The sequence below is a fragment of the Penicillium chrysogenum genome (assembly GCF_028827035.1).
Source record: "Penicillium chrysogenum strain IBT 35668 chromosome Unknown utg000001l_segment0_segment0, whole genome shotgun sequence".
In the NCBI taxonomy this organism is placed as follows: Eukaryota; Fungi; Ascomycota; class Eurotiomycetes; order Eurotiales; family Aspergillaceae; genus Penicillium; species Penicillium chrysogenum.
This window is the reverse complement of record NW_026622749.1, coordinates 6966319-6990890: the sequence shown is the minus strand read 5'-3', so window position 1 is coordinate 6990890 and position 24572 is coordinate 6966319. Positions and strand designations below refer to the sequence as shown.

General features: G+C 49.9%; 9 protein-coding genes across 9 annotated transcripts; 5 read left to right on the top strand and 4 right to left on the bottom strand.

Annotated features, from left to right (window-relative positions):
• Nucleotides 1-495: 495 nt before the first annotated feature.
• On the top strand, nucleotides 496-1603 carry N7489_002777 (uncharacterized protein; the record flags this gene model as incomplete). Its single annotated transcript, XM_056708532.1, is given in 5 exon segments — nucleotides 496-817; nucleotides 831-925; nucleotides 1024-1079; nucleotides 1142-1289; nucleotides 1352-1603. Coding segments are annotated over 5 exon segments (873 nt in total), but the record flags the coding sequence as incomplete, so codon positions are not given.
• A 1005-nt stretch (nucleotides 1604-2608) lies between these two features.
• N7489_002776 (translation initiation factor eIF1) lies at nucleotides 2609-3387 on the bottom strand (the record flags this gene model as incomplete). Its single annotated transcript, XM_056708531.1, has 5 exons — nucleotides 2609-2623; nucleotides 2689-2822; nucleotides 2880-2972; nucleotides 3066-3140; nucleotides 3360-3387. 5 exons carry the CDS (start codon nucleotides 3385-3387, stop codon nucleotides 2609-2611), a joined length of 345 nt encoding a protein of 114 aa, XP_056572833.1.
• A 521-nt stretch (nucleotides 3388-3908) lies between these two features.
• N7489_002775 (uncharacterized protein) lies at nucleotides 3909-4675 on the bottom strand (the record flags this gene model as incomplete). The annotated part of the gene is made up of 8 exons (XM_056708530.1): nucleotides 4635-4675; nucleotides 4538-4588; nucleotides 4417-4448; nucleotides 4340-4356; nucleotides 4272-4283; nucleotides 4119-4216; nucleotides 4043-4059; nucleotides 3909-3986 (listed from the first exon to the last, which is right to left on the bottom strand). Exons 1-8 carry the CDS (start codon nucleotides 4669-4671, stop codon nucleotides 3909-3911), a joined length of 342 nt encoding a protein of 113 aa, XP_056572832.1. The 5' UTR covers nucleotides 4672-4675.
• Nucleotides 4676-6200: 1525 nt separating this feature from the next.
• On the top strand, nucleotides 6201-11195 carry N7489_002774 (mediator of RNA polymerase II transcription subunit 12; the record flags this gene model as incomplete). The annotated part of the gene is made up of 6 exons (XM_056708529.1): nucleotides 6201-6780; nucleotides 6836-7433; nucleotides 7490-7694; nucleotides 7755-8390; nucleotides 8442-8743; nucleotides 8801-11195. 6 exons carry the CDS (start codon nucleotides 6201-6203, stop codon nucleotides 11193-11195), a joined length of 4716 nt encoding a protein of 1571 aa, XP_056572831.1.
• Nucleotides 11196-12038: 843 nt separating this feature from the next.
• On the bottom strand, nucleotides 12039-15113 carry N7489_002773 (uncharacterized protein; the record flags this gene model as incomplete). Its single annotated transcript, XM_056708528.1, has 5 exons — nucleotides 12039-13928; nucleotides 13994-14178; nucleotides 14364-14454; nucleotides 14523-14658; nucleotides 14710-15113. The coding sequence occupies 5 exons, from the start codon at nucleotides 15111-15113 to the stop codon at nucleotides 12039-12041; spliced, it is 2706 nt and encodes a 901-aa protein (XP_056572830.1).
• A 931-nt stretch (nucleotides 15114-16044) lies between these two features.
• N7489_002772 (CIA30 family protein) lies at nucleotides 16045-17213 on the top strand (the record flags this gene model as incomplete). Its single annotated transcript, XM_056708527.1, has 3 exons — nucleotides 16045-16123; nucleotides 16174-16407; nucleotides 16498-17213. The coding sequence occupies 3 exons, from the start codon at nucleotides 16045-16047 to the stop codon at nucleotides 17211-17213; spliced, it is 1029 nt and encodes a 342-aa protein (XP_056572829.1).
• A 166-nt stretch (nucleotides 17214-17379) lies between these two features.
• N7489_002771 (phosphoribosylaminoimidazolesuccinocarboxamide synthase) lies at nucleotides 17380-18587 on the bottom strand (the record flags this gene model as incomplete). Its single annotated transcript, XM_056708526.1, is given in 4 exon segments — nucleotides 17380-17756; nucleotides 17825-18200; nucleotides 18275-18541; nucleotides 18555-18587. The coding sequence occupies 4 exon segments, from the start codon at nucleotides 18585-18587 to the stop codon at nucleotides 17380-17382; spliced, it is 1053 nt and encodes a 350-aa protein (XP_056572828.1).
• A 12-nt stretch (nucleotides 18588-18599) lies between these two features.
• N7489_002770 (putative anaphase-promoting complex subunit Apc5) lies at nucleotides 18600-21211 on the top strand (the record flags this gene model as incomplete). Its single annotated transcript, XM_056708525.1, has 7 exons — nucleotides 18600-19308; nucleotides 19359-19452; nucleotides 19507-19921; nucleotides 19971-20094; nucleotides 20144-20250; nucleotides 20306-20442; nucleotides 20494-21211. The coding sequence occupies 7 exons, from the start codon at nucleotides 18600-18602 to the stop codon at nucleotides 21209-21211; spliced, it is 2304 nt and encodes a 767-aa protein (XP_056572827.1).
• A 2160-nt stretch (nucleotides 21212-23371) lies between these two features.
• On the top strand, nucleotides 23372-24538 carry N7489_002769 (uncharacterized protein; the record flags this gene model as incomplete). The annotated part of the gene is made up of 1 exon (XM_056708524.1): nucleotides 23372-24538. One exon carries the CDS (start codon nucleotides 23372-23374, stop codon nucleotides 24536-24538), a length of 1167 nt encoding a protein of 388 aa, XP_056572826.1.
• Between the last annotated feature and the right edge of the window lie 34 nt (nucleotides 24539-24572).

The following is a 24572-nucleotide window of genomic DNA, read 5'->3' as shown; positions in this document are numbered from 1 at the left end:
TGCGAATCGGGTTGAGTAAGAGAAGGTGGTTCCTGGCCGAAGAAACAGAAACCCGCGGAACTGTCAGTCACGTGAATCACTCCGCAGGTCGACAGCAACAAGTAGCCGGATTCTTGTGAACGAAGCGCCCTCTTATCGAGGCGACAGCTTAAATATTTCTCGCTGTTTCTTTACTACTACTGTCATATATAAAAAAAGAAGTCGATCGTATAGAATTAAACTGCCCCCCGGAAAAAAGACACCGCCCGCCACGCACTGGGTCTGATATCTGCCAATTAGGAGACTCACAAACAGCTTGACAACAACCCAACTTTGAATCTTATCGAGAACGAACGACTCGATCGCAACGCCTATCCTATACCCCTTCCATTCCTTGCGTGGCGGCCGCATATGCCGCGACTCAGAATAAAGGCTGGCTCCTCCTCGACGTAATGCCTCTCCTCCACCATACACCCCCACGACTATCCACACCAACATCCACACCGTGATCCAGACGTGAATCTTGCGCGATCGGCTCCTCCACCCAGCTACCTCAGCTCTTCCCCTGAACTACTACAAATCCAACGGGCTAAAGAGGTGGCTTCTCCATCTGCGTCGACTGTCCCGCCCTCCCCGACCTCCTCCACATCCCATACCCCACCCAGCAGCGATGGCCATCCGTCAGCCTTGCACCCGCGGGTCGCTGTCATCCTCGGGGTAGACCGCAGATGGTATATTCCCCTGCTAGTATGTCGGGCTCTGAGCACGCTTCCTGCTGCCTGGTGGGGTTTGCGATGCGCGTTTACCTTCCTTGCCGAGTTGCTGCACATAAGGCCGGGTATGGGACGGAGGGGGGTGGGCGGCGGCGATTGTTGGTAGTGTTGGACAGGAATGGGACGTTGAGCGGAGGTTCCGTGTGACGGAGGTGGCATTGGCTATTATGTGGGTATGTGATATTCCCGCCTTGATATGGGGGTGTATATCTTTTTTGATATACTACTTGCTGGTGTCCAACTGCGTACTTTTATACTGACTACTTGACAGTGCTGTGCATCTGCATATCTTTCATATTTCTTTGCTGATTGCATGATGTCTCGATGGTCGGTTTTCTCCTCCCTTGCACGTCTCACAGTGGTCTCTTAAGGCTAATACGTATACTTAGGCTTCTAAACTACACTCCACCAGCTGTTGTGATCCGTCTTCTAACCACGAACGGCCTGATTGCATACATCACTTCTTGGGTCCTTTATTTGTCCGGTGCATCCTCTGATCCTCGACTCCTTTTACCGGCTTGGATTTCCATAACAACCGTATGTTACCTTGACCCCTAATGGTCGATATACCTTACAACAGTGACTAACCCTTCAACTAGTCTTTAACCTTCGTTTACCACGCAACACAGAACCATGCAACCATCAAACGTGAAACAGCAGCATCGCTACTAGTCGTTTCCGTGGCGAGCTTCCTAAGCATGTCCTCACTCCTTATGCAGCTACATCTGACCCGTGAAAACGAACCAGAAGTGCCTGTGTTCGTCATCACCCGTAAACTTTGGGACTGGGCTGTGGCCATCTTCTTACGCATGCGCGTTGCGGATGACCGTATTCCTGTTGGAGAGCTGTAGCTTGCTTACTTGCTTTCTGGTTGCTGGTCTTTCTTTTCTTTTTCTGTTTCGGGACATCTTGCAAAGTTGATTTCACTGTCTGGACAAGCTGGACAAGCGTTCTTGACTAGACAGAGTGGATGATTTGTACATTTTGGGATTTGATTTTCATTTGGTTGAAGACTCTGTCTTTGAGTCTTTGGACTTTGCACTTGATACCCCTGGCCTAGGGATGTTTTTCTTTTCTAACATGGCGATCTTTGATAGATCTAATTGTATTGACTGATTCACAATGTGAAATCCCATCCTAAAACTAACCTGCCAGATGAAGAGAAATCTCTCTATCTAAGATTTTACTTTACTTTACGTTGCTCTATCGGTTGAAAGATAGCACTAGACGACAGTTCAATTTCCTTGTTTCCAAGCAATGGACTGCATACCCAAGAGAGGGGCAACGAAAGAGTGAGAAGCACAAAGATTAAATAGACGGTAGAGACCGAGAAAAACGGTTCAGCAAAAGCACGCCCTTAGTTCAACCTGGATCTCCTCGATCAGCCAGATTGACAAATTGACCACGGGAATGCAATGGCAATGAGCAATACAGGCAAAGTCAACCCCTTCTCAAAGGATAAAAGAATGGAAAACACACGCAAAACCATGAAAAGAAAAGAAAAAAAAGTGTTGTCTGTCTATGCAGATAATGGGTATCTACCAACTCCTCGTTCCGTCATAATCCTGTCCTTAGAATAGCGGTCGAATCACCCCGCTCTCCCTGCCGATCATGCGGGAACGATAGGCAGGAGCACACAGGTGTAGCGGGTCATTTCGACAAAGGGCCCAGGTCTAACACGCCAGGCACAGAGTGATTGGGGGGAGAAAGTAAGACATTCGATCGATGTGAAGGCCAGTATGGTATACAAGGTTGTATACGGCCGGCGGATGAGGGATGCTTCCTATCCCACCGCTCACAGGGCAACATAAACCGGGAAGAGGGGACTGGAACAAGGCATGATGTCGGTGATGGGATTAGAACCCGTGGACCTAGAATATGACAAATCAGAAAATGGCCATGGTGATCGAGGGCAGATATCGGAGCAGCAACATACCTTGATGGTCTTGGCATCAAGCTCGAGTCCCTCCTTCTTGTCAGTCAAGAACTCCTGGACATCCTTTCTCTGGTCTCCCTGCAGCTGAATCACCTCGCCCATCTCAGTGTCAGAGACGATGGTGCCATTGCAAGCTAAGATATAGTTAGCATCTGGCCCAGACACACATGCGTAGGTCACAGAAGACATACCGAACTTCTTCTTGATGACCTTGAGAATCTTCTTCTGGTCAAACTTCTTGGGTAGACCCTGAACAGTGGTCAGAGTCTTACGACCATTGCGTTCTGTTGCGGAACAAGTGGTTAGCATGTACCCCCCTTTAGCGCCGGCGAGTCGCAAGAGTAGCCAGGACGGTGAGGATAGGAGAGTGGACGTACGCTGAATCCGTATGTGGATATAGTTCTGAGACTGTTTAGTCTCGCCGGTATCTTCGTCGGCTTCGGCGAAGGGGTCTGTAAGATGCACATGTCAGCCTCAGCCCAGTACCAAATTTCTACCCCGCCACCGTGAGAGTGGGTGGAACAGAGGTGGGGAGAGCTGAAATATACAGCGTTGACACTACATATGATGGAAGACATATGTCTCATCCGCATACATAGTGATCATAGCTGTGGATATGGGTGGGGGGTGAAGCCCGATACGCGCCCAGGAGGGGAAAGTGGCGAACTCACCGAAGGTCTTGAGGTTTTCGATGGACATAAACTCGGCCTTTTCGTAGTAAACGGCGTTTAAAATGGGTATTGATGAAGTGAGCGAAGGGCGAGATTCAATATCTCTGTAAAAGATCGGTGCGTGTGTGGTTGGGAGAGGGGAGATGCGGTGGTAGAAGAATGGGAGAGAAGAAGTGGCAGAGCCTTTTGAGGCAAGAGTCACGTTGTGGGGGAAGGCGGTGTGTGACTAAGCGATTCTCACCACCTGGGCACCTGGACAGCCCTGGAGCATTGCGATAATGCGCAACTACTTAGATGGGAGTTTTATACAATTTAATTCTAGCAAATAATTTGGGAATCACTGCAGTAGCAGACTTGCTCATCTTTGATCACAAGGGCAAAACTCGGGTTGAATATTGGTACATCGTGACAATAATAGATGACGGTAGAGATATCTCAATTCGGACTCAGAATCTGAGGACCCGCGAACAATCAATCCGTAGTTCAGATATAATATTTCGGAGATTATGGTACGTGTATGTAGAAGGATATCAAGGAAGGTTCGAGTGTTCAAGAGGCCAGTGGAGTCGGTGCGGCGCCGGTGGTACCCCCAGGAGCCTGCGGAGGCAAGAAGAGAGGGAAATAGGTCTGCGATGGTTTGTTAAGCTGAGTGCACCACAATTCCGTAGGTTCAGGATACATACAACGATGAGTGCCATCACTATACCATGCCATGAGATTAGTCCTGCAAACACGAGAGGGGTATGGAGAGCGACGAACAGGACATGAAAACCGACATGTAGGCCGGTGTAGCAGCAGTCTTCTTCTGCTCTGGGGATTCACCCAACCAGGACTGAAGTGAGAAGACGAAGGATACCCTGTTTCCGAGTCAGATAACCCGGTCAAGAGATTGACTGCTCGCCTTGTTCTTACCATCCGATCATGCTGTGTCGCAATATTCGTTAATATTGTCTGTAGCTTGTGTAATGTGCGCGACTCACCGGTTCCGAGTGAACATCTAAGAGATCAATGTCAGGGTCAAGTTATCGCAAGGTCAGATGTTGGGGCAACGACTTACGGCCGCCATGGGCATAGTGCTTGACATTGTGCCTGTTGTATAACTGAATCAGCCTTCATAGTCCTCGCACTAAAGTATCCGATTGCTGAAACATTGCTGAAACGAGGAAGGTCTGGCGTACTGGTGATATCGGCATCGCTGCTGCTCTTGGGAGGATCGACATAGGGGATCGCTTTTCAACGTTAGCTTTGAACCAAGACCTGAAGCAATCCACTCACCGAGATCAGCCCTGCGCATATCTTTCTTTGACGACATGTTGAGATATGATATTGAAGGTGATGGGTTGTGGTCGAAGGAATCAAACAGGTCACCCCCGTGCCAAGGCGGTGCCAGTCTGGGCTAGACTTTCCGAGAACACCCCGGATTGAATATCTCCGATTTGGAGGAACTTGGATTTTCCTTGCTTTTCTTTTCTCTTTTGCTCTCTTTTTGCACTCTTTTTGTACTCTTTATTCTTGTATGCACCCGTATCTTCTGTATCTTCTGTATCTCTCGAATGGAGCTACATATGTGTTATTGATTCCCCAAGTTGAGAACACTACAAGTAGGATCAGAATACTTCAAGGTTGAGCACAACTAGATAAATTCCTGTGGGGGTACGATCTACATGTGTTTTACATGATACTACAAATTATTCTGATCTTGGCTATGAATGCAATAGCAAGATAATCCGAGTAAAAACCCACCGAGATCATACAGTTATGTAATGATCAGTGCTGCAGGTCAGTGTGATGGCTGTGCATCACTACCTACATAGAATGGTAGGGTATAGCGGACTCCGCAGGCTTCAACTTACAGTTAATTCCCCCTTGCAGTTAGCATATTCCAGCTCTCGTTGTGGTTGGAATCTTGGACATGCAGGTTGACATTGATCTGCACCTCAGACGGCATTTCCCATTAAGGCCCGAGTCAAACATGCCACGGGTCCAGAGTCAAACAATTGAGAATTGGAAATGCAAAGACCCGATGGACCCGATACGCAGGATGTGGACTCATCAAACTCCGATAAGCCCATTTGGAAAGTATCGGGGATTATGCCGAGAGAGAGAGAATGGGAACGGCCCGTTGCGCTCTTGGACCTCTCGACGGTGTAACAGGCCATAGGCATGGATAGTCTGGTAATGGATTGGAATCTCCCAGTACTTCGTACGGTGAACTCCATATTGGGAACAAAGAATAGTTCCGCGCTAAGACTTCTTCCTGCCGAGGGAGGAGGTACTATATCACCAGGTTTCCGGGAGCCGACGGATAAACAGAGGTAAACAGAGACAGGAAGATGTAGGCAATAGGAAGAAGACCCTGTAGATGTCAGTAAATGTTCAGATATTACATATAAAGACTCGGTGAATGACTAAATCAACGGGATATTGCGATTATTAGGAGAGTACTCCGTAGAAGGTGAGGTATTGTCAGCCCATTACCTCCGTACTCCCGTCAACCGGTACCGCCCAAATCATATGATAAGCCCGTGGCAATGTGAACAAGTCGATCCTTGAACTTTCTCAAGACTTACATTTAGTACTCCCGTACATTATATATCCCAACTCAGGTTGTACTCTGTACAACGTTCATCTTTTCCCTTTTCATTTACGGTGTTTTGATCCCCAGATACCCAGAATACCCGAGTTGCCCGTTCCCCGTCAGCTCACCCTACCCGCTAACTTCCTAATTCCGCGCATTCACATCCCTCAAACATTGACTCGAATTCCTCGAAAATATATTAATATATTTCGCCTGGATGACCCGAATACTCCTCCTCCCCTTGGATACATCATGAGCCTAAGATGATCCCCCATTCCTCTGCCGGCGGCCAACCGTGGGGCCACCCTCTGCGGACCTTCAATGGCGGTCCCGGACGAGTTGATAATGCGCAGATGTTGGCACAATATGACCAGCCTGACAGGCCAGCCTCGCTACCCCAGCCGCCAATTCGACAACCCGCCGTCGTTGACCTAACCGCAGGCGGTCCGGAGTCGCAAGATAGAGAACCGCCCCCGAAACGACCGAGATTGGATGTTCCAAGTGGGACGAATACTTCGGATACTGGCGCAGGGGTGGGAGAAACGAGGAGTACTCCAGGAAGTGCAATTTCGCGACCTGCAGTCTCGTGGCGTGGCCGTCCGGTGTGGTCCTTCCAAGCTGTCGTGTCGGAAACCCCGAGCAATGAGAATCGAAGCGATGGCGCCGGGCCTAAGCCCCCATCTCCACCTCCGTTGCCGGCTCAGCCTTGGATGAACAATTTTGTGGCCGAAACCGAGGGAAGCGCTGCCGTGAGGTCGAGGGAAAGCTCCCCAGTCGGAGCTGTTCAAACAACCCCGTACCGCATTGAGGTCCCTTCCGTTGCTCCGGTCTACAAAGATCACAGTAAATGAACGCCCGGATTCCCGAATTGTAACATCGAGACTAATCTCCGTTTTAGAACCCGCCGATTTCACACCGTGGACTGGAAACCACCCGGAGGACGTCCTGAGCGAGCAAACCGCGAAACAAGGGTATTACGACCGTACACAGGTCTCGCAGAACGAATCAAATACAGCGCGTCCTGCGTTATATGCGCAGCTCAAGAATCGCACAGGGTTGCAAATGCTCTCGTCCGTCTTCGCTGCGGCATTAGAGAAACGACAAAGCCACAACACTATTCACGCTCCGTCTACCTTTAAACCCCCACCTCGGGTTACGCTCACCGATAACAAGCGCGAGGCGTGGCTTCGAGATCTGGCCAACCCGTCTGTTCCGCTGCGAAGGCTGAGCCGAACCATTCCCCATGGGATCCGCGGCAAGATCCTACTGGACCAGTGCCTTGGGAAATGGATTCCCGTTGCACGTGCTGTCTGGTTGGCAAAGTGCGTCGGTGCGAATGAAATCCGTGCCTTCAAACGAAAAGGCACCAGCGGTGCTTTGGCTGTTGGGTTAGAGGCGAAATGGGTCCGAGAATGGACAACGAATGTCCAGCAATTTGTTGAAGGGGTATTTGCTGCCCCCAAGTCCTCCGATTGGAAGGCGAAGATGACATATGCGTACGTGCTTGTGGATAACCGTCAGTTGTGAGCAACATGCTAACATTTATCTCCAGAGTCGGGTTGACTGCTCGTTTATTCTCCGAAAACTTACTGGACCATGACCATTTCCTTGAATGGTTCTTGTCATCTTTCGAGGCTGCTTCTATCGGCTCGATACCAATCTGGCTTTTGATGCTCGGCATATACTGGAATAGTATCATGCGATATCGGCGAAGGGGACGACGATTAGCTGAGCTGCTGCTCCAAAAAGTGCGACAGGTGCGTTCAACTTGCACTAACTTATTTGTGCCTACAGTTAGTACTGACAACTAGCAATAGGCAACTGAAGCTAAATTAACTCAGCTTCAACCTCTCATCGACCGTCTTTCTCGCTTCATCAAAAAGCTTGTTCTTAACCATACATCCTCGATGATACTCCCAACTTGTTGGGAGAACTATAAGCAACAGGTGTCATCTGCCCTTGATTTGGACAATGAAGTAGAGAAAGCTCTTTTCCAGAGCCTCGCAGAGCGCAATGCGCGAGTGCAACGACCTAGACACTCGAAACAGACAACCCAACGATCACCGCATCAACGCATCGTACAACTTCTCGACTCCATACGCTCCGCCCAGGATCTTTCTTCTACCTTTAGTTATCTCGAGGTTTTTGATGACAAGGCTATTTTGGTCTCCAAGCTATTGGAATGGCTCTCTACACCCTTCCGCCACGGTCTCTGGCGGGTTTACATTGGTGTTCGTCTGCTCCGCAAATGGAAATTGTCCGGCGTCGATATAGACAGTCACATACTGGCTTTTCTATCGCGTGGACAGAATAATCAAAAGCTCAATATGGATCAAATCTACCATGTCGTCTCTGAACTTGTCAGGTCACAGACATTCTCAGTGGGTCGCTATCTCCAATGGCTTATGGCACGGGGCGTTACCAATGGATCGACTTCAGCCGAGGAGCGCAAGGTAAGATTGATTTTATTTGCCAAACCATTCTGGTCACTAACAGATGTGCAGGCGAAGGACTTGCCAATCGATATTGGACTGATAGCGCAACTCCCTGTTGCCCGTCTTCCAGAACATGTTGGGAACTTGCGGAGTACTCTGCTGACTCGCACCGGGCTCTCTGCTTCAGAAGAGAATGCCGCTATTGATAGCGCGAAAGATACCATCAGCCAACGTCTACCCGGAATCTTCGGCGTCAATGACTCTGCGTCAATGTCCTTAGATTCATTATCGTCAGACCTGCCTTGGGCCGTCAAAGCCGAGGTTGGCCAGTGGTTACGAGGAGCGATTGCGGAACACACCCGGAGCGCAGAGTAAGCGTTTGAATTTTTCTCTCCTGCCCGTCACCTATCTTACTAACTCTCCAATAGCTCAACTAACAGAGGAGCGAATCCGCCTGGCATTGCCTCTGTGGTATCTGCGCTGACTCCCGCCGAGTTTTATACCGTCCGCGATGCTCTTGAATCATTTGGCGACATTTCAATGTTGGCAGATGTGTTGAAGTTTGCATCTACTTGTGGTGATAGCACCGTTCTCGCCTCGGTTGCAGACACCACAAACTGCCATTTCGACTCTCTTTGCGTGATTGGCGCAACAACTGATTTATTCCGGAGACTCATTGACGCGTACGCCGGAATTAAGAAAGTTGGCATGCCAAGTCTTGATCTGATATTCTCCCTGATCGAACTTGGTTTGCGTATCCCGAGTGAACTTAACACTGTGTCCATTCTTCGTCAGGATCTCTCTCGGATGGAGAACAAGTCAATCATGGCCGCATCTTCTCCAGTCTCTGATCACATTCCAGATGGTTTTGGTGGCGTCGATCCCTTCTTCCGAGAGAAGCTAGATCAGCTTTTGCAATCAGGAAATGTCATGGATGAGCCCACTCTGGACGCGATTTTCAACACACTCATAAAGCATTTGGAGTCTGATGATGGCCATGCGAACCTGTCAGCAAACGACTCCTGCCGTTACCTTGCACAGCTCAGGTCTTTCCACCCAAAGCATTTTGATGGCGTTCTTGCCCGTTGGGTCTGTGGTCATCTGCGTTCTCCTGAACGTACCGTCTTGCTGCGAATTCTACCGCCGCTAATTGGTGTCGGATGCGTTACTATCAGAGCTTTCCTGGCCCTTGCAAAGAGACTCACGCTCTCCACACCAGCAACAGTTCCCAATGCAGACCAGTTGCCTGCTGACCTTGTCCAACTTCTTGTCCCTGGCGATCAGGATAGCAAGTTCTTTGATTTGGTGTCCTATCGGTTCCAGTTGGCACAGCAGGAATTTCTCAGTAAGAACTCCGAGGAAGCCCTCAAAATTGCTTGCGACGCCGCATCCTCCAAGGCCGACGACGACCCTTCCGCTGGGCACAGCAAGCTGGAGCGCTCTATAGTCATGTTGTTACGTGATCTTCTTGTGCGACACCCCGAATGCGCGGCACGAAATGGCATGCAGAAGCTCATCGACCAATACCCAGCCGCTTTGAGTATTGTCCAGAAAGCGCTAGACCTTTTGCTGGGCGTCGAGTCACAGTCCGATGGCAACTCAGTCCTCTCAAAGGTCGAAAAGCTTGCCAGTATGACTGACGATTTCTCACTCCCGTTTTGCCAGCTGAAGCTCCAAGTTTTATTCCATGCGGACTCAGGGTCTGAAGACCGAAATAATATTGTTGATGCCATGTTCAAAACTGCCGTGTCAGACTGTCGTGCTCAAAGACTTCATTGGGTTGACCTGGTTGCACTGATGAGCCCGGACGCCGTCCGCCAAATCCGGGAACGTGCCGAGAAGGAGTTTTTCTCCATCCCACTGCTTGAAGAGCCAATAGGTGGTATCCCTGATTCGCCTGACAAGCTGGGATCATTAGAGACTGCCAAAATGTATCTCACTATTATCGAAGAGCTTGCAAGTAGCATCCCTGATTCGGGAGCTCCATCTGTCGCTCCAGTGCTTGTGGAGAAGATGGATTCCCTTCTCCACAAGATCATCACTATGCACAACAGTACCGCCGCCAAGGGTGTGACCAACACTGACCGTTCAAAGTTCGAGCGTGCTCTTGCGTTCTGGTTCTCTGCTTTGCTGAGGATCATCGTCCTCCATCGGTCTGCATTCGCCCAACCGCCAGCGGCTCTCAAGGTCAATCCTCTGCACGAGCAGCTTCGGCTTCTGACATCAATATTCTGCATTGCACTCTCGCGCCTTCCCGGAGATGTCCTTCGTCTATTCCCTGCAGCGGATTACTTCCCGCACCCGCCACCGGCTGAAGGCTACCGTCCCTGCCCAGGAATCCTCCTACAGACCCATGCCCTCGACGTGGCCGCCTCGTTAATCGACATCTTCCCAGACGAAGTCCGCCACCAATGCGCACGGTTTTTGAAGGAGAAATGTCCATCCTTCGTTCCATTCCAGAACGACTCTCGCTTCCTCTACCTCCTTGGTCCAATGACAGACCAATATCCTGCAAATGCCCAGCAAGTCTCAGCCCCCTCCCCGGCAGCATCAGGGTCCACGCCAACACCCACACCTGGTCTCTTTGGTATTGTTGGATCATCCCCAGCGCAGCAGTCTGCCACAGCAACTTCAGGACTGTCTACCATACCGGCAGACTTGAACTGTATTGCGAACCGACTTCGTCTTCAACACCGCGGTCGTGTTGTCGGCCCCTATCCAGTCCGTCCTTGGGAACTACTTGAGGACGCGGCGCCGTTCCTGGGCGTCAATGATACAGCTGTCAATCTGGGCTTTTTCGACGCTAGACATGTGAGAGCTTGATAATCAGTCTGATCACTAATTCCTTAGGAGAGGTCACACTCCTATGCATACTTTACGCACTTCCTCCACTTTTCCAGCGTTATCTTCTTCATATTTGCTCACTTCTTCATTCTCGTCTTCACCTTCTACTACTCTCACAGCATATCCTCTCTATCTTCACGAACCTACATCTATCTAACCATGAGCGCTTGCATATGGGAATTTGCCGTTTTGTTTTATTTTCTCCGTTCTTATTCTTTTCTTTTATTATTTTTTTTTTTTTTCGGCGTGCATCACTATCCCCCACTGGCATTCGGTTTCGATATCTATGGCATGCAACCATCGAGAAGCATTTTGTACATATAAACCGGCTTTCGGTCTCGGCGTTTACATGGGCGGGAATCAAGTTGCCGTTCGGCCATTTCAATCAAATCCATTATATCGGATCATATTATCATCGGTGAGCTATTTCACTCTTTGTCTTTGTATCAACGAACTCCAGGGCCAGCAGGGCTGCTTTTGGTAGGTGACTGACCACACCAGAGCCAAGACTACCACGGCTAAGTAATATTGGTATACGATGTATTGGATTACGGTAGGAATGAGCAAGCTTGCAGAATAAGATTGAAATTTGATAGCTGAATCGGGCATGTCCATCGTAACATACATGCTCCCCTTTTTTTGGGGTTTTCTCTTTTCCTTGAAAAGCAAATACACAGATTCGAATAAAAAAGAACAGACCATAAAAGCATGAAACAAAGAGTAAAAAGAGATAAGAATAAAACGCCCTGTCATGGCAAGAAAATCAAACCGGATAACTTCCTCCATCCCCATTTCAATCATGTGTCAATGTCAATATCAAACCTACTTCTTGGAAGCAACACCACTGTCAACACTGCTCTTATCACTGGGGCCGAGACCTTGGCTCTTCCGAATATTATCTCTGCGCTCGTTCTCAAGCTCTTGGATCACCTCTTGCAAGAGATGTTCAGGGACACGGGAGTCAGGGTCAACCGAGGCGCGCTGCGTATTGATCTCCCGGGTGTACTGCTCAACTGTTTTGCCGGTGTCGGTCTTGGGTTGGTACTTTTTCTTGAGGGGTTTGCGATGCTGGAAAGCATGGCGGGCCAGGAGATGTTTGTTATCTGGCACTGCGGGCTCGAGTCTTTTGCTGCTCTTGGTTGGAGTGGGTGTGACCGCTTCTCGGGACTTGCCTTTGTCTGGAGTGCCCTTATCGACTGGCTTGAGGGTCTCGACGGTATCAGGGGTCTTGGTATCGGCTGATTCCAGTGAGGCAGCTTTGGCCGGGGTCTGAGGTTTAGCGCTTTCCTGAGACTCATCGGTGTCTGGTGTCTTGGGGCCGGCCTCAGAGGAGGACCCGCCGCTTTCTTCATCCTTGGTGTCGATTTCATAAGGTGGCTTGGTTTCATCCACCAACTCTTCTTCCTTTTGATCACGGGTTGCAGCACAGGTGGATTCGGTCTGAGGCGGGTTGAGCTCAGTTTCAGGCTCGGTGGGTTTGTTCTCAGACACGATATCCACAGGTGCCGCGGGCTCAGCCTGAGCCTCAGTGGACTTGGTCGCATGTTCCACATTAGTTCTTTCCGAGGAATCCTCCAGAGCTTGCATTGGGATGGGGTCACTCTGTGTCTTAGTAGGAGCAGACACTGGAGTCATGTCACAACTTCCATCGGTGTTGGGGTGGCGCGGCCGAACTAGCGGGCGACCTCTCTCAATCTCAGGGGTCTGGACTTTAGTCTGTGTCAATGTTGACTCGGACTCGTTGGCCCTGGGCGGCGAGTTGATGTTCTGCTGGCTCTCCATGCTAGATTGGCGACTGCGAGGATATGCGTTGGGCGGGTAGGGCTGGTTGTAGTCAGGCTGCACGTAGCCAGGCTGTACGTAGCAAGCATTCGGGTGACCGACCCAGTTTGCCTGCATATTTAGCTCCTCAGCTGGGATAGGCTCGTAGTAGAGTTGTCGGTGATGTTCGGTGTCAAATTGAGGCTGGCTGGAGACAATCAAAGGACAGTCAGGACGAGGGGGCTTGCGTCGAAACCCAGGAACAGGACCAGGAGCAGGACCAGGAACAGGACCAGCAACAGACTGAGGCTGGGTGACGATTGGAGGAAGAGTATTGGCAGGCTGGAATGGTTGATTGCCCATAAACACAGGGAAACCCGGGGCTGGCATGGCAGTGTACTCAGCATGATATGGTGGGGGTGGGGCTTCGGGCATTTGCATCTGGTTGAACACAACAGGGGGATTGGGAAAGGGGCCCGCAGCTACAAAGCCCTGATTTGGGTAGTTCGGGAAGTTGTTGCCCTGATAGTTCGGGTGGAAATTGCCCGGGAAGTTTTGATTGAAGTTGGGGCTGGGATAGCCCTGGTTGAAGTTCTGAGGGAAACCGTTGCCACCGGGGTAGTTCTGAGGGAAAGAGCCGTGAGGCGAATGGCCTTGACCATTGAAGCTTTGGCTGTGACCATGATTTGCAAATGGTGTGTTTTGATGTCTGGGGGCAGGACCAGGAGCGTTTCGGAATCCGCCTCTACTGTTGTTGCTGCTGCTACCGCTGTACCATGGACGGTGGTAAGATCTGCGGCCATTGTTGTATCGCTGCTGATTGCCACGATTTGGGGGAGGTTGGTTAGACGGTCTGTGTCCTGCGGGAGAGTAATCCTGAGGAAGCTGATTGTCGTTGTTGGGATCCATATTGGATCTGGTCATGTAGTACACGGAGTTGTTTTGGAAATGCTAGAATGGTTAAGTGGTTAGTAGAGTTAGGGTAGAGTGAGGGTAACATTGGACAGTCGACTTACCTGGAGGGCATCTGCGTAATCGTCGGGGTATGCGAAAGTGACAAGACCGAAAGTAGAATTGACACCTTCTGGGGTGACGAAGTGCTCGATAGAGATGGTCTCGAGACTACCACGTCCCTTCAAAGCATCGATGACTTCAGCTTTTTTGATGGGAGCATCAGAGAGATAACCGAAGTTGGCAGTTCCTACAAAGAAAATGTGAGAAATGAAGATGAGAAGATGAGAAGGTGGGAAAGTGTGAAAGTGTGAAAGTGCGAAGTGCAAGTGTGTAGGTGTGAAGGTGTGTAGGTGTGAAGGTGTGTAGGTGTGAAGGTGTGTAGGTGTGTAGACAAGATGAAGTCCAACAAGAAAAAAGAAAAAGGGAACTCACGTCTCGCCTTGGAGGATTCCAATCTCAACACCCGATTATGGAGCATCAGGTTTCCATTTTGTTTCAATGCTGAATTTGCTGCTTTGGTGTCCTATGTAGTATGTTAGTAGGTGTTATATATCTTATATACCTCATGTATATATAGAACTATCAACTCACCTCAAACTGTACAAATCCAACAGGTAGTTTCTTCAAACCCTGCGACAATTTGATCTTAACATGACACCGACCAAATGCAGAGATCATTTCTGTAAGATCTTCTTCCAACTTTTCAGGAGAAACCTTAACGGAGAGGCTATGTTGGTTAGTATATATATAGTATCAGATAGGACTGGGCAATACCTACTTTCCCACAAAAACACAACAATCCGGAAGAAAGAGGCCCTGCGCATTTCCTTTGGTTGCCTTTTGATTCAATCGGTCCTCACGAGGGCGGTATACCGGTTTCTCTTTCTCTCCTGGCTTCTTTTGGTCGGGCTCGACGGGCTGGACTGGCTGGTCTGTGCCTAGCTCCAATGGCTCGACTAGCTCGTCTCGCTCGACTGGTGCAAATGGCTTGAATAACTTAGATGGCTTGACTGGCTCGGCTGACTTGGCAGCAGTATGTTCTGGGGTACTAGGCTCCGAGCTACTACATCCAGGGGCACTAGACTCCGAAGCTGTATGTTCATAGAATGGGATACCAGGCTCCGGGGCGCTATGCCAGGCAATAGACTCGCTGCTATTCTGTTCGACGTAATAAATCGCCATGGTGGAGGTATATAATCAACGAGGGTAATTAAGACTTTTGTACTGTGGTAAACGAATGGTTCAACTGCGATAAACGAGCGTGTATGGAAAACGAAGAGAGAAGAGAACGAGATATGGAGATAACTACGTGGGATATCTTCTATGAATACCATCTCCGTCGCCAAATTGGGATAAATTTGGAAATGTCCGCCTTCCAGGGCTGGGTCTCCCAGCACGGACGAGTAGGCACGAAACCAACCACGGTATATTTCCGGGGAGTCCTCTACAGGACTAGCCCGAAGGGAAGTTGACTCAGAATCAAGCTTACCAGGGCTCTGCAGTCCAGGAGACCATCAAACCACTGGTTCATAATCGGACATCCAGGAGAATAGAGGGAGCCAGGCACTCATCGAAGTGTTTTACCGCGCATATTACCCATGACTCTTCAGATAAAGTTGGCCATGAAGTCTGGATATCCCTCCCAACGAGGAAATACGCGTCATACCGATTCAGGTGTCGGCCTGGCAAAGTATAGGAGATATTCCTGAGGATCAGAATGTCGTCAGCCATCGGCATATGCATGGCAGTTGAAGCAGTACTAAGCTCGACAGAGACAAAGAAAGCTCAAGTCTTCAGAATACTTGTACTTAGCGTGAATTTTGAATTTTTGAATCCCAAATTCCGATTCCATGGAAGTTGAAGTTGCAACATAATGACGTGTATATTATTGAGAACCCCCAATAGTCTAGTATAATAAAAGGAACAATGAAGATGAAGTATAAAGGAAGAATTGAAGGAGTTTAGGGCAAAAGAGAAGAGAAACAAACATCCCAAACATTATCTCTTATCATCGGTCATCGGCCCGTTCACGCCACCTCGGAAGTCGACTTATATGAAGCTCCAACTTCATACCTGAGCTCCTCCCTCTCCTCTACAATTATACAATTACAATATGTTTCCAACTCGACGTTTAGCCCAGGGCGGTTTCTTTAAACGCAGTGCCGATGAGTTCGGCCGTCTATCAAAGATTGGTAAGTTATGTCAATGTCGTCAGTCTTGCAGCTCAACTAATTTGCCGCAGCTTGGAACACGGAAGCCCTCCACACCCCGACCAAACCTTATACCCTCTTGAATTTCGAAGATGAGAGCACCGTTAAAGGATGCAAGACCATGGCGGACCGCGCCGTAGGAGGCTTTAGCACAGCCAGCCTAGACTACGAACCTGCTGAACCTTCTTCAAATACTCCCTCGCATGCCCGCTTCCACGGTAGCATCTCAACCAAGCTTCCTGACAACTGGCGCGTCGAAAGAACCGGTATGCTTCTTACTCGCTGGTCTAGAACACCGAGACAAATAAAAGAAATAAAAATTATACAAAGGGGAAAAAGCTAATACCGCAAACCAGGCTACGCCGCGTTCCGCAACCAAGATCGAGGCTTCTGGCTCTTCGGACGGCTCTTCTGGGACGTCGATCCATACGCGTATCTTGCCCTGCGCATCAAGTCCGACGGCCGTCGATACACCGTCAACGTGCAGACAGACGCGGTCGTCGAGACGGATATCCACCAGCACAGACTATACACGCGACACCACCGTGTACACGACACACCAACGTCGGAGGACTATGAATTCCAAGCAGACTCACCCGATGCCGTTGAGGACTTATATCCCACCGGCCTGCCCGCTGCGCTTTCGGATGTCCCACCTGAATCGACGATCATTTCTACCTCTACCAGTACAACGACGTCTGGCTCAAATGGATGGGAGACTGTTCTCTTGCCTTTTAACTCGTTCGTGCGCACGAATCACGGCTTTGTCATTGAGCCTCAGACTTCTTTGACTCGGCAGCGGGTCAAGAGTATTGGTATTGGTCTCACGGACCGTGTTGAGGGTCCGTTTGATCTACGCATTCATAAGATCTGGGCGACGAATGGCATTAGTGAGGCGGAGATTGAAGAGGAGCGCCGTATTTGTGGTGACAATGCGCTGCCTCTTGATGAGGGTATTAGCTCTGGTTGGACTAACCAGCCCAAGGAGAAGTCCATCAAGGAGAGCAAGCAGCAGGACCGGGCTTCGAATAAGAAGGGTCTCAAGGGATTGAAGTCGGAGTGGGAGGAGTAAAGGTAGGACAAGGTAAGGCCATATCTCTGTATAATAATTTCTGCCTCCGCGGCCACCATTGGACATGATACTTAAATTTCATTCTCGTCGCAAATCGTAAATACAAAAATCTAACCTTGATTCATATATATCCCTCCATATAGCGGGCTTATTCATATACCTCACTCTAGATCTTACCACCGGTGATCTTCTCCCAAGCCTCCTGGTACTTCTCCGCCGTCTTAAGTGCAATATCATCAGGCATGCGCACACCCTCCTTACCCTTAAGACCCTCACTGACCAACCAGTCACGCAGGAACTGCTTGTCAAAGCTGGCCTGGCCGCGACCGACAGCGTAAGAGTCCTTGGGCCAGAAGCGCGAGGAGTCGGGCGTCAGGACTTCATCGGCCAGCACGACCTCACCATCCTCATCGACTCCAAACTCAAACTTGGTGTCGGCGATGATCACACCACGCGCGAGAGCGTACTCGTGCGCTGTCTTGTAGAGCTCAACGGCCATCTTGGCAACAGTCGAGGCGTAGCGTTCGCCCAGGATAGCGACAGCTGTGAGTGACAGATGTTAGTTATTGTCTAGGTATTTCAAGCCAACAGACTCGACGAAAAGAACATACCCTGATCCGGATGGATATTCTCATCATGTTCTCCCTGCTCCGCCTTCGTGCTCGGGGTGTAGATAGGGCCGTCGGGGAAAGCCTGGCTCTCCTGCAGACCGGCGGGGACCTTGATTCCATGCACGGTCCCGGACTTCTTGTATTCATTCCATGCCGAGCCGGTGATGTATCCGCGCACGATTGCCTCAATGGGGAGAATGCGCAGCTTGCGTACTTGCATACTCCGGTTCTGCAGGACTGGGCGGAGGGATTCCGGGATTTGGGGCGGGAGGTCGAGGGTGATGAAGTGGGTGCGGAGGGAGGGGTTTGCTTCCTTCAGGGCCTTGAACCACGTTTGCGTGCAGAGGGTGAGGAGAACACCCTTGTTAGGGATACCCTATTTTGGAGAAGGACTGTATTAGCAAGCTGTCCGAATAGACAATTGTCGTATTGGTGCGGGGAATTGTATACATTCTCCATGATCACATCGTAGGCGGAGATGCGATCGCTCGCAACGAAGAGGAGGGTCTTATCGTCAATCTCATAGAGGTCGCGGACCTTGCCTTTGGCGATTAGAGGCAAGGCGCCCTGCAAATCTGTGGTTGTCAAAGCTTGAGCCATTGTGAAATCGTTCAATTGGTGAGTTACAGAGGAAAGTAGTTCTGCGTCATCTTTTTTTTCCTGTCCCGCATTGCAGCCTTGCAACCTCAGGTGTCGATTATCCCCAACACGCGCGCCCTTGGATCAATACCGTTGAAAGAACACAGCAAGATGTGGCAGCCATAGCGAAGGCAAAATGACGCGTTATTTGACTCCCTGGAGGGTCTCTTTGCTGTGTTTAGTCACACTCTACACCGAAGGCGTCGTGCCCAATTCTTCTGCTATTGACGTCCTCTCGTTCATCACAGCGGGTCTGTTCCCACTAGATGCCGCCGATAAGCAATGGGAGGAGCATTACTTGCCGACAATTTCAGAGCTTGAAAAATGTCTCTCTCGCCATGAGTCCTCTGTTCCTGGGCGCACGCTCTGGGACTTGTTTCTGAAGAACCTCTGGTCCATCGACTCGCTGGATGCGCTGGAATCTTTCTTCGGCGTGGTTATCCCGTCGCTCCTGGCTAAATCACGCGACGAGCTGATCCATGACAGGGATAATGGGATTGCACCGGTGGCAGATGATCGCATGCGCTTGTCCAGGAGCTCGCCGCTTGGCGCGTTTGTGCGGAGAGCTTATCTTGAATATACGCGGCTGCAGTTTCACGATGCTGTGAAGCTCTGGACGGGATTTGTCAAATACCGTCTACCCACATACAGCTATTGGAGTCGCAGACATCGTGAAGCTGAGGAAGTCGCCGTTGATGTCAATCTCCGCGCCCTGGGGCTGGATTCAACCAGCCACCTTTCACAGGTGGTGTATGGTAACATCGAAGATGATGAAGATGGGGAGGGAGCGGTCAGTGTCAGGGATGCAGAGCGACTAATCGAGTTCCAAGTTGGCGAACTGCAAAGTATGCGATTCTTTTCCGGCCTTGTCATGCCCATGTGCTAACGGACACAGGAATGGGAAGCAGAGTTCCAGATGGAATGAGGGCTCAGCTGAAACGCATCATGACCTCGGAGTCTTCAGTCCCAGTAATGATGTATTACCTGGAGTACGTTGTTGTATACATCATCTTTGGTGTACCTTGTGATTGACAAAATGCCAGATATCTTGACGCCTGGAGGGCTGGAGACCATACCTCAGCGTTCGACAACCTCCACCGCTACTTCGACTACACCATGCATGCGAATTTCGACCGAAGTGCATATCAATTTGCTCTTCTGAACCTGGCCATCATGCAAGCAGATTTTGAGTGTTTCAGTGAAGCTATCTCAGCCGTGCAAGAGGCCGTAGCAATTGCCCGCGAGTCCCATGATATGAACTGCCTGAACTTCTGCATGAGCTGGCTGTACCACTTTGGCAAGTCTTTCCCAGAGCAGATGCAGGAAGTCCAGAATAGCGGTATGCTGGGTAATGAAAAAGAGGGCCTTGCTTTCCTCAAGGCCAAGTCTAAGGAGACTGACATGTGGTCTCTCATGAGTACCACGTTACTTAGCGAAGCTAAGTTAGAGATGCAACAAGTAAGGATTCCTGCTTCCCTTTGGCAAGATTGATGCTAATGATAAACAGGGAGAGAGTCTTGTATCGATTGTCGAATGCTTCGTGCGAGCATCCCACATCAACGTGACAAAGGGCGTTGCGACTCCCCTAGGTGCATACATGCTGCTACAGGGTTCCATGTATGCCAGGATAGGTATGCACTATGTACATAGTGATTGTGATGGCGCTAATACAGCTGACAGGAGCTACTCACCTTTCTTGGCTGAACACCGAGATATTCCGCGAGTGCTATTCGGAGGGCCAACCTCACGATGACTTTGTCAAGATCACATTCCGAAATTGCCAAATAGTATGTCAGATGTCTTTGGCCGTATATGACAGAAATGCTGATACTTCACCTACAGTTGACACAGAAAGGCAATTACAAGGAAGCCTTCACACGGATGAACAAGATCGACCCAGAGAAACTCCGAGCTTTCAGCTATAACAACACCTGGACTTTCCTTTCAGGACTACTGCAATTGCGACGACAAATCTGTCGGTGAGTACCGCATACTACATTGCTTACAGATCCATTCCTAACAACCTACAGCGACGACAAGGTCGCCGTCGAACATATTCTATCCCAACTCCAAGCAGTGCAACTCCGTGACTTCGACATGCGCCTACTTCTAGCCTTCTATTCAATCGAATTCACCATGCGTCAAGGCGACTACGGTCGCGCCCTGAGGATGGTCGAGCAAGCCGCGCACTCCATGCAACCAGAGAACTTCGACGTCCACTCCCAAATCAAGCTCCTCTGTCTAAAAGCACAAATCCTCGGCAAATCTGGCCAACCACAACGCGGCTTCTCCCTCGCCATGCGTGCAGCCCATATCGCACATCGCTCAAAAGTCCTCGCCGACCTCTGGGAAGCCATATGCACACTAGCGACGGTGCTACTGAGTCTCCGTGAATTCGAAGCCACGGGCGAGCTAGTCGAGAGCATCATGCCCCAGATCCTGGAGTTGGAGAACTACAGCCTCGTCGCGCAGGCGTATTCGCTTCTCGTGGACGCGAATATGGGTATGGCGGGTGAGTTGTGGAGCTTGCAGGGTCGGGACTCGACGTCTGCGAGGAAGGAGTATATTAACCGTGCTCTTGGGTACATCGATTCGGCGTATGATCATTTCGAGGAAATTGAGGATATCAAGGGCCAGACGGAGATGATGGCTAAGAAGGCTACTGTTATGCACCTTACGGGGGATCCGGTATTGGCTAATGATTATGCTGCCAAGTATTTGGATCTGCGGAGACGAACGGGAACATGAATACCTCACAGAAAGAATAATATACATTTACAAAATTGCCTTATCGTAATCCAAGCAGATGGCTGTTTATAAATCTAGTCAGCAAAGAGGTCTACCTACTGGGACTCGACAGACCCTGTTACCGAGTTAGCTACTGCGCTGTACACTCGATCTGAGCTGCTGGGTATGTCTCACTTTGTTCGAGGCATACGTCCATATGTACTTGTACTTCTACATATGTACATGTAGTTTCCTTGGCGGTTGAGGTGCACTTCAACACGGACGCTTACGGGCACGGGCCTTTGCGGCTGACACCGGCCCTAATCAAAATAACGCCTGTCACCCAGAGCTGGGACTCTGAGTCTTGTTTACATTAAGTCTACCTGTCAGGGACCTCCTTACATTCACCCGTGAACTATAACCAAGTTCTAACAACATCCTCCATAGTATTGTTGAAGATCGAAGTATGATGCTCTTGTTTCAGCCCCTCGTTATCCTCCTCTCAGGCCTCATCTTGACAGCCAACGGAGCCGAAAAGACAAATTATATGATCAACCCCGTTTACATCAACGGAAAAAGCCCCGTTTGGACATTGGGTGACCAGAAAGTGATTGCATGGAAGACAGACCTACCAGTATTCAATGTATCAATATGGCAGCAAAGTCCATTGGGGGAAGCGCCTATAGTCGAGGCAACGTATTTGGTATGCCAGAAGGGAACCGACAAGAAACCGCAAAACTAACGAGAGCCAGCCCAGATCAACGAAGAGGATCATATATCAAACTTCACATGGACTGTCCAGCTCTACGGTTATGACCTGGACTATTCACCCACGTTCTTCTTCTGGGTCAACCCGTCTGGACCAAACAGTTTCCCCTCGGCCTATTTCAACATAACCAGAAGATCAACATCGTCCCCGGCAAGCCCAACTGATTCAACTTCGGCATCTTCATCCGCTTCCCCTAATACTCCCGCCAGCTCGACGGATCAATCCCCAGCACTCACAACGACGGCAAAGCTTGCACTTGGACTCGGTGTCGGGATAGGCGTCCCTATACTACTCGCACTGGCGGCACTGGTTTGGTTGAGAGCTAGGCAATTAAAAGCCACGCAGCAGGCTGCAGCTAGCCCAGGTCCTTTTCATGGGACGGGAATGCATCAACAAGGTCCAGACATGCATATAAGTGAGATACATACCGACCCGACTAGTTTCTGTCAGGAGTTATCTCAGGATGCTCGCGGGAAACCACTTCGGCCTGAATTACCGGATCAGCATTATGATTGAGCGGATATATGTAAGTGGGTTGCATGTTCAATCCCGAAGAATGCCGGCTTATTCTGATGACTCGATTAGATTGACAAATGTGGGAGAAGAGATCGACAAAGAGGAGGCTTTCCCCCACAGTATCTCCGGGAAGCTTAAATGGCCGGAATTTACTTGTTTCTATGTTGTAGGGCTACAGCGATGTCTGTTCAAGTGATGTTCCTTGTAATCCAAGTGAATGGGTACCTATAGGGTGTTCCCTATATATATAATTGTCAACATTATCTAGAAACTCATGTTCCTGTTCAAGATGAAGCTGCTCTCAGACGGGAGAACTCGGAGGTCTCCAATGCAGTCCTAACTATTCGCCGTACTCGTACTCCCGACTCGGAATGCGGGGACAAGCAGTGGCCCATGCGCATATCAATTGCCGAGACGCCGGTTGACGTTTCCGTGTTATGCCGAGAAGATCAAAGATTGCCTATTTCCCTCATTCTACGTATATCCACATAGTTTTGAGTAGGCTCCGCTTTCGGCCGAGAGGGTCTTCTTTGTATAGAATATGGAGGTTCAGAGCCCGTTAGAACAATAGAGATAGATGGATTGTGTATAGATATATAGAAGCTATTAGATATGGAGATCAATTACCCGAAATATCAGATCAACATCACCAGATCAAAGCCCCCACAACTCGGAGTTGAGACAGCCGACGAGCCCTTTCGGAATAAAACCGGAGTTGGAACTCTATCAGCCATACTGGAAGCCCTAATTTCGGAGTTCAATCGCGATAAGCTATACTCAATCTATAATACTAATCTATAATACTAATCTATAATAGCTTGACAGTCAAAACCATTATTTCTCACTTCAACATACACCTTGCAGACTCAATTCCATTCATATCCCAATCCCACACAATGCTGAAACTCCCACCAACCCCAACCTCCCTAGAAAACATACAAAACCAACACCCCAACACCAAAAGCTCAATGAAAACCAACAGAAACCTCCCAACCTCCCCACTCATATCACAAAACCCAACCCCCAAACCAACACAACCAAACCCCGAACCCGCAGCCCCTCCCTTTCGCAGCGTCTCCGCCTGCAACAGATGCCGTCTCCGCAAACACCGCTGCGACCAACGCCTCCCTCGCTGCGAATCATGCGAGAAAGCCAACGTCCGCTGCGTGGGATACGATCCCCTCACCAAACAAGAAGTCCCACGCAGCTACGTAGCCTTCCTAGAAAGCCGCGTGAACTATCTCAACCAAGTCCTCCTCGACCACGGCATAAGGTTCAAGCCCGCCATCGCCTACGACGAGGAAGAGACATTGAAGATGGAAGCCGGACAGGTACCGTTTGAGTCTCTGGGACTGAGGAAGAGCGCATTGCCGACGCAGAACCAGACGCAGACGCAGACGCAGACGCAGACGCAGACGGGGATGGGGATGGGGACGGGGGCGCGCACGTCCCGGAAGAGGAAATCGCACGACTCCATCCCGGCCAGACAGGCCAAGCGCTTGGCGCAGTTAAACATCCTTCTTACGGAGTTGTTGACGGACGGCTGTGAACATCGGCAATGTTCGCATAGGCCGGATTATACTGCGGGTAGACATGTGCCGGAGGACCCGATTGAACAGAGGCTTCCCTGGTCGCCGCGGAGCTTTGATTCCGTTGATCATAGTGATAGTCGCACGACGAGGTCTGAGTCTGTGTCGTCGCATGAGCCGTATCAATATCCCAGGATGGGTTCTGGATATGGGTCGTCTCTGTTTGGTGCGAAGAGTATTTTGGGACCGGATCATGGACAGGAAGTACATGATGCGAAGGGACAGCCTGGGTTTGAGCTTGATTTGGTAGATTTTGAGTCTGGGATAGCCAATGCCAGGTCCATTGTTGGAGGTGGTAAATTGGGGAATACTGATGTTCGACATTTGAATCTGAGTCGGGCTTCGTCCGAGGAGAGTCGGTCTAGTCCTGAGCCCAAGTTTGATATTGCTGCTGATCTTCTTCGGGGGCGGAGGGAGAGGGAGAGGGCTAATTATGATTTATTGGATGAATTCCTTGTCGATTGGGCCGAGTGACTGTTTTCTTCCGTGTCGGAGTGTATGTATATAC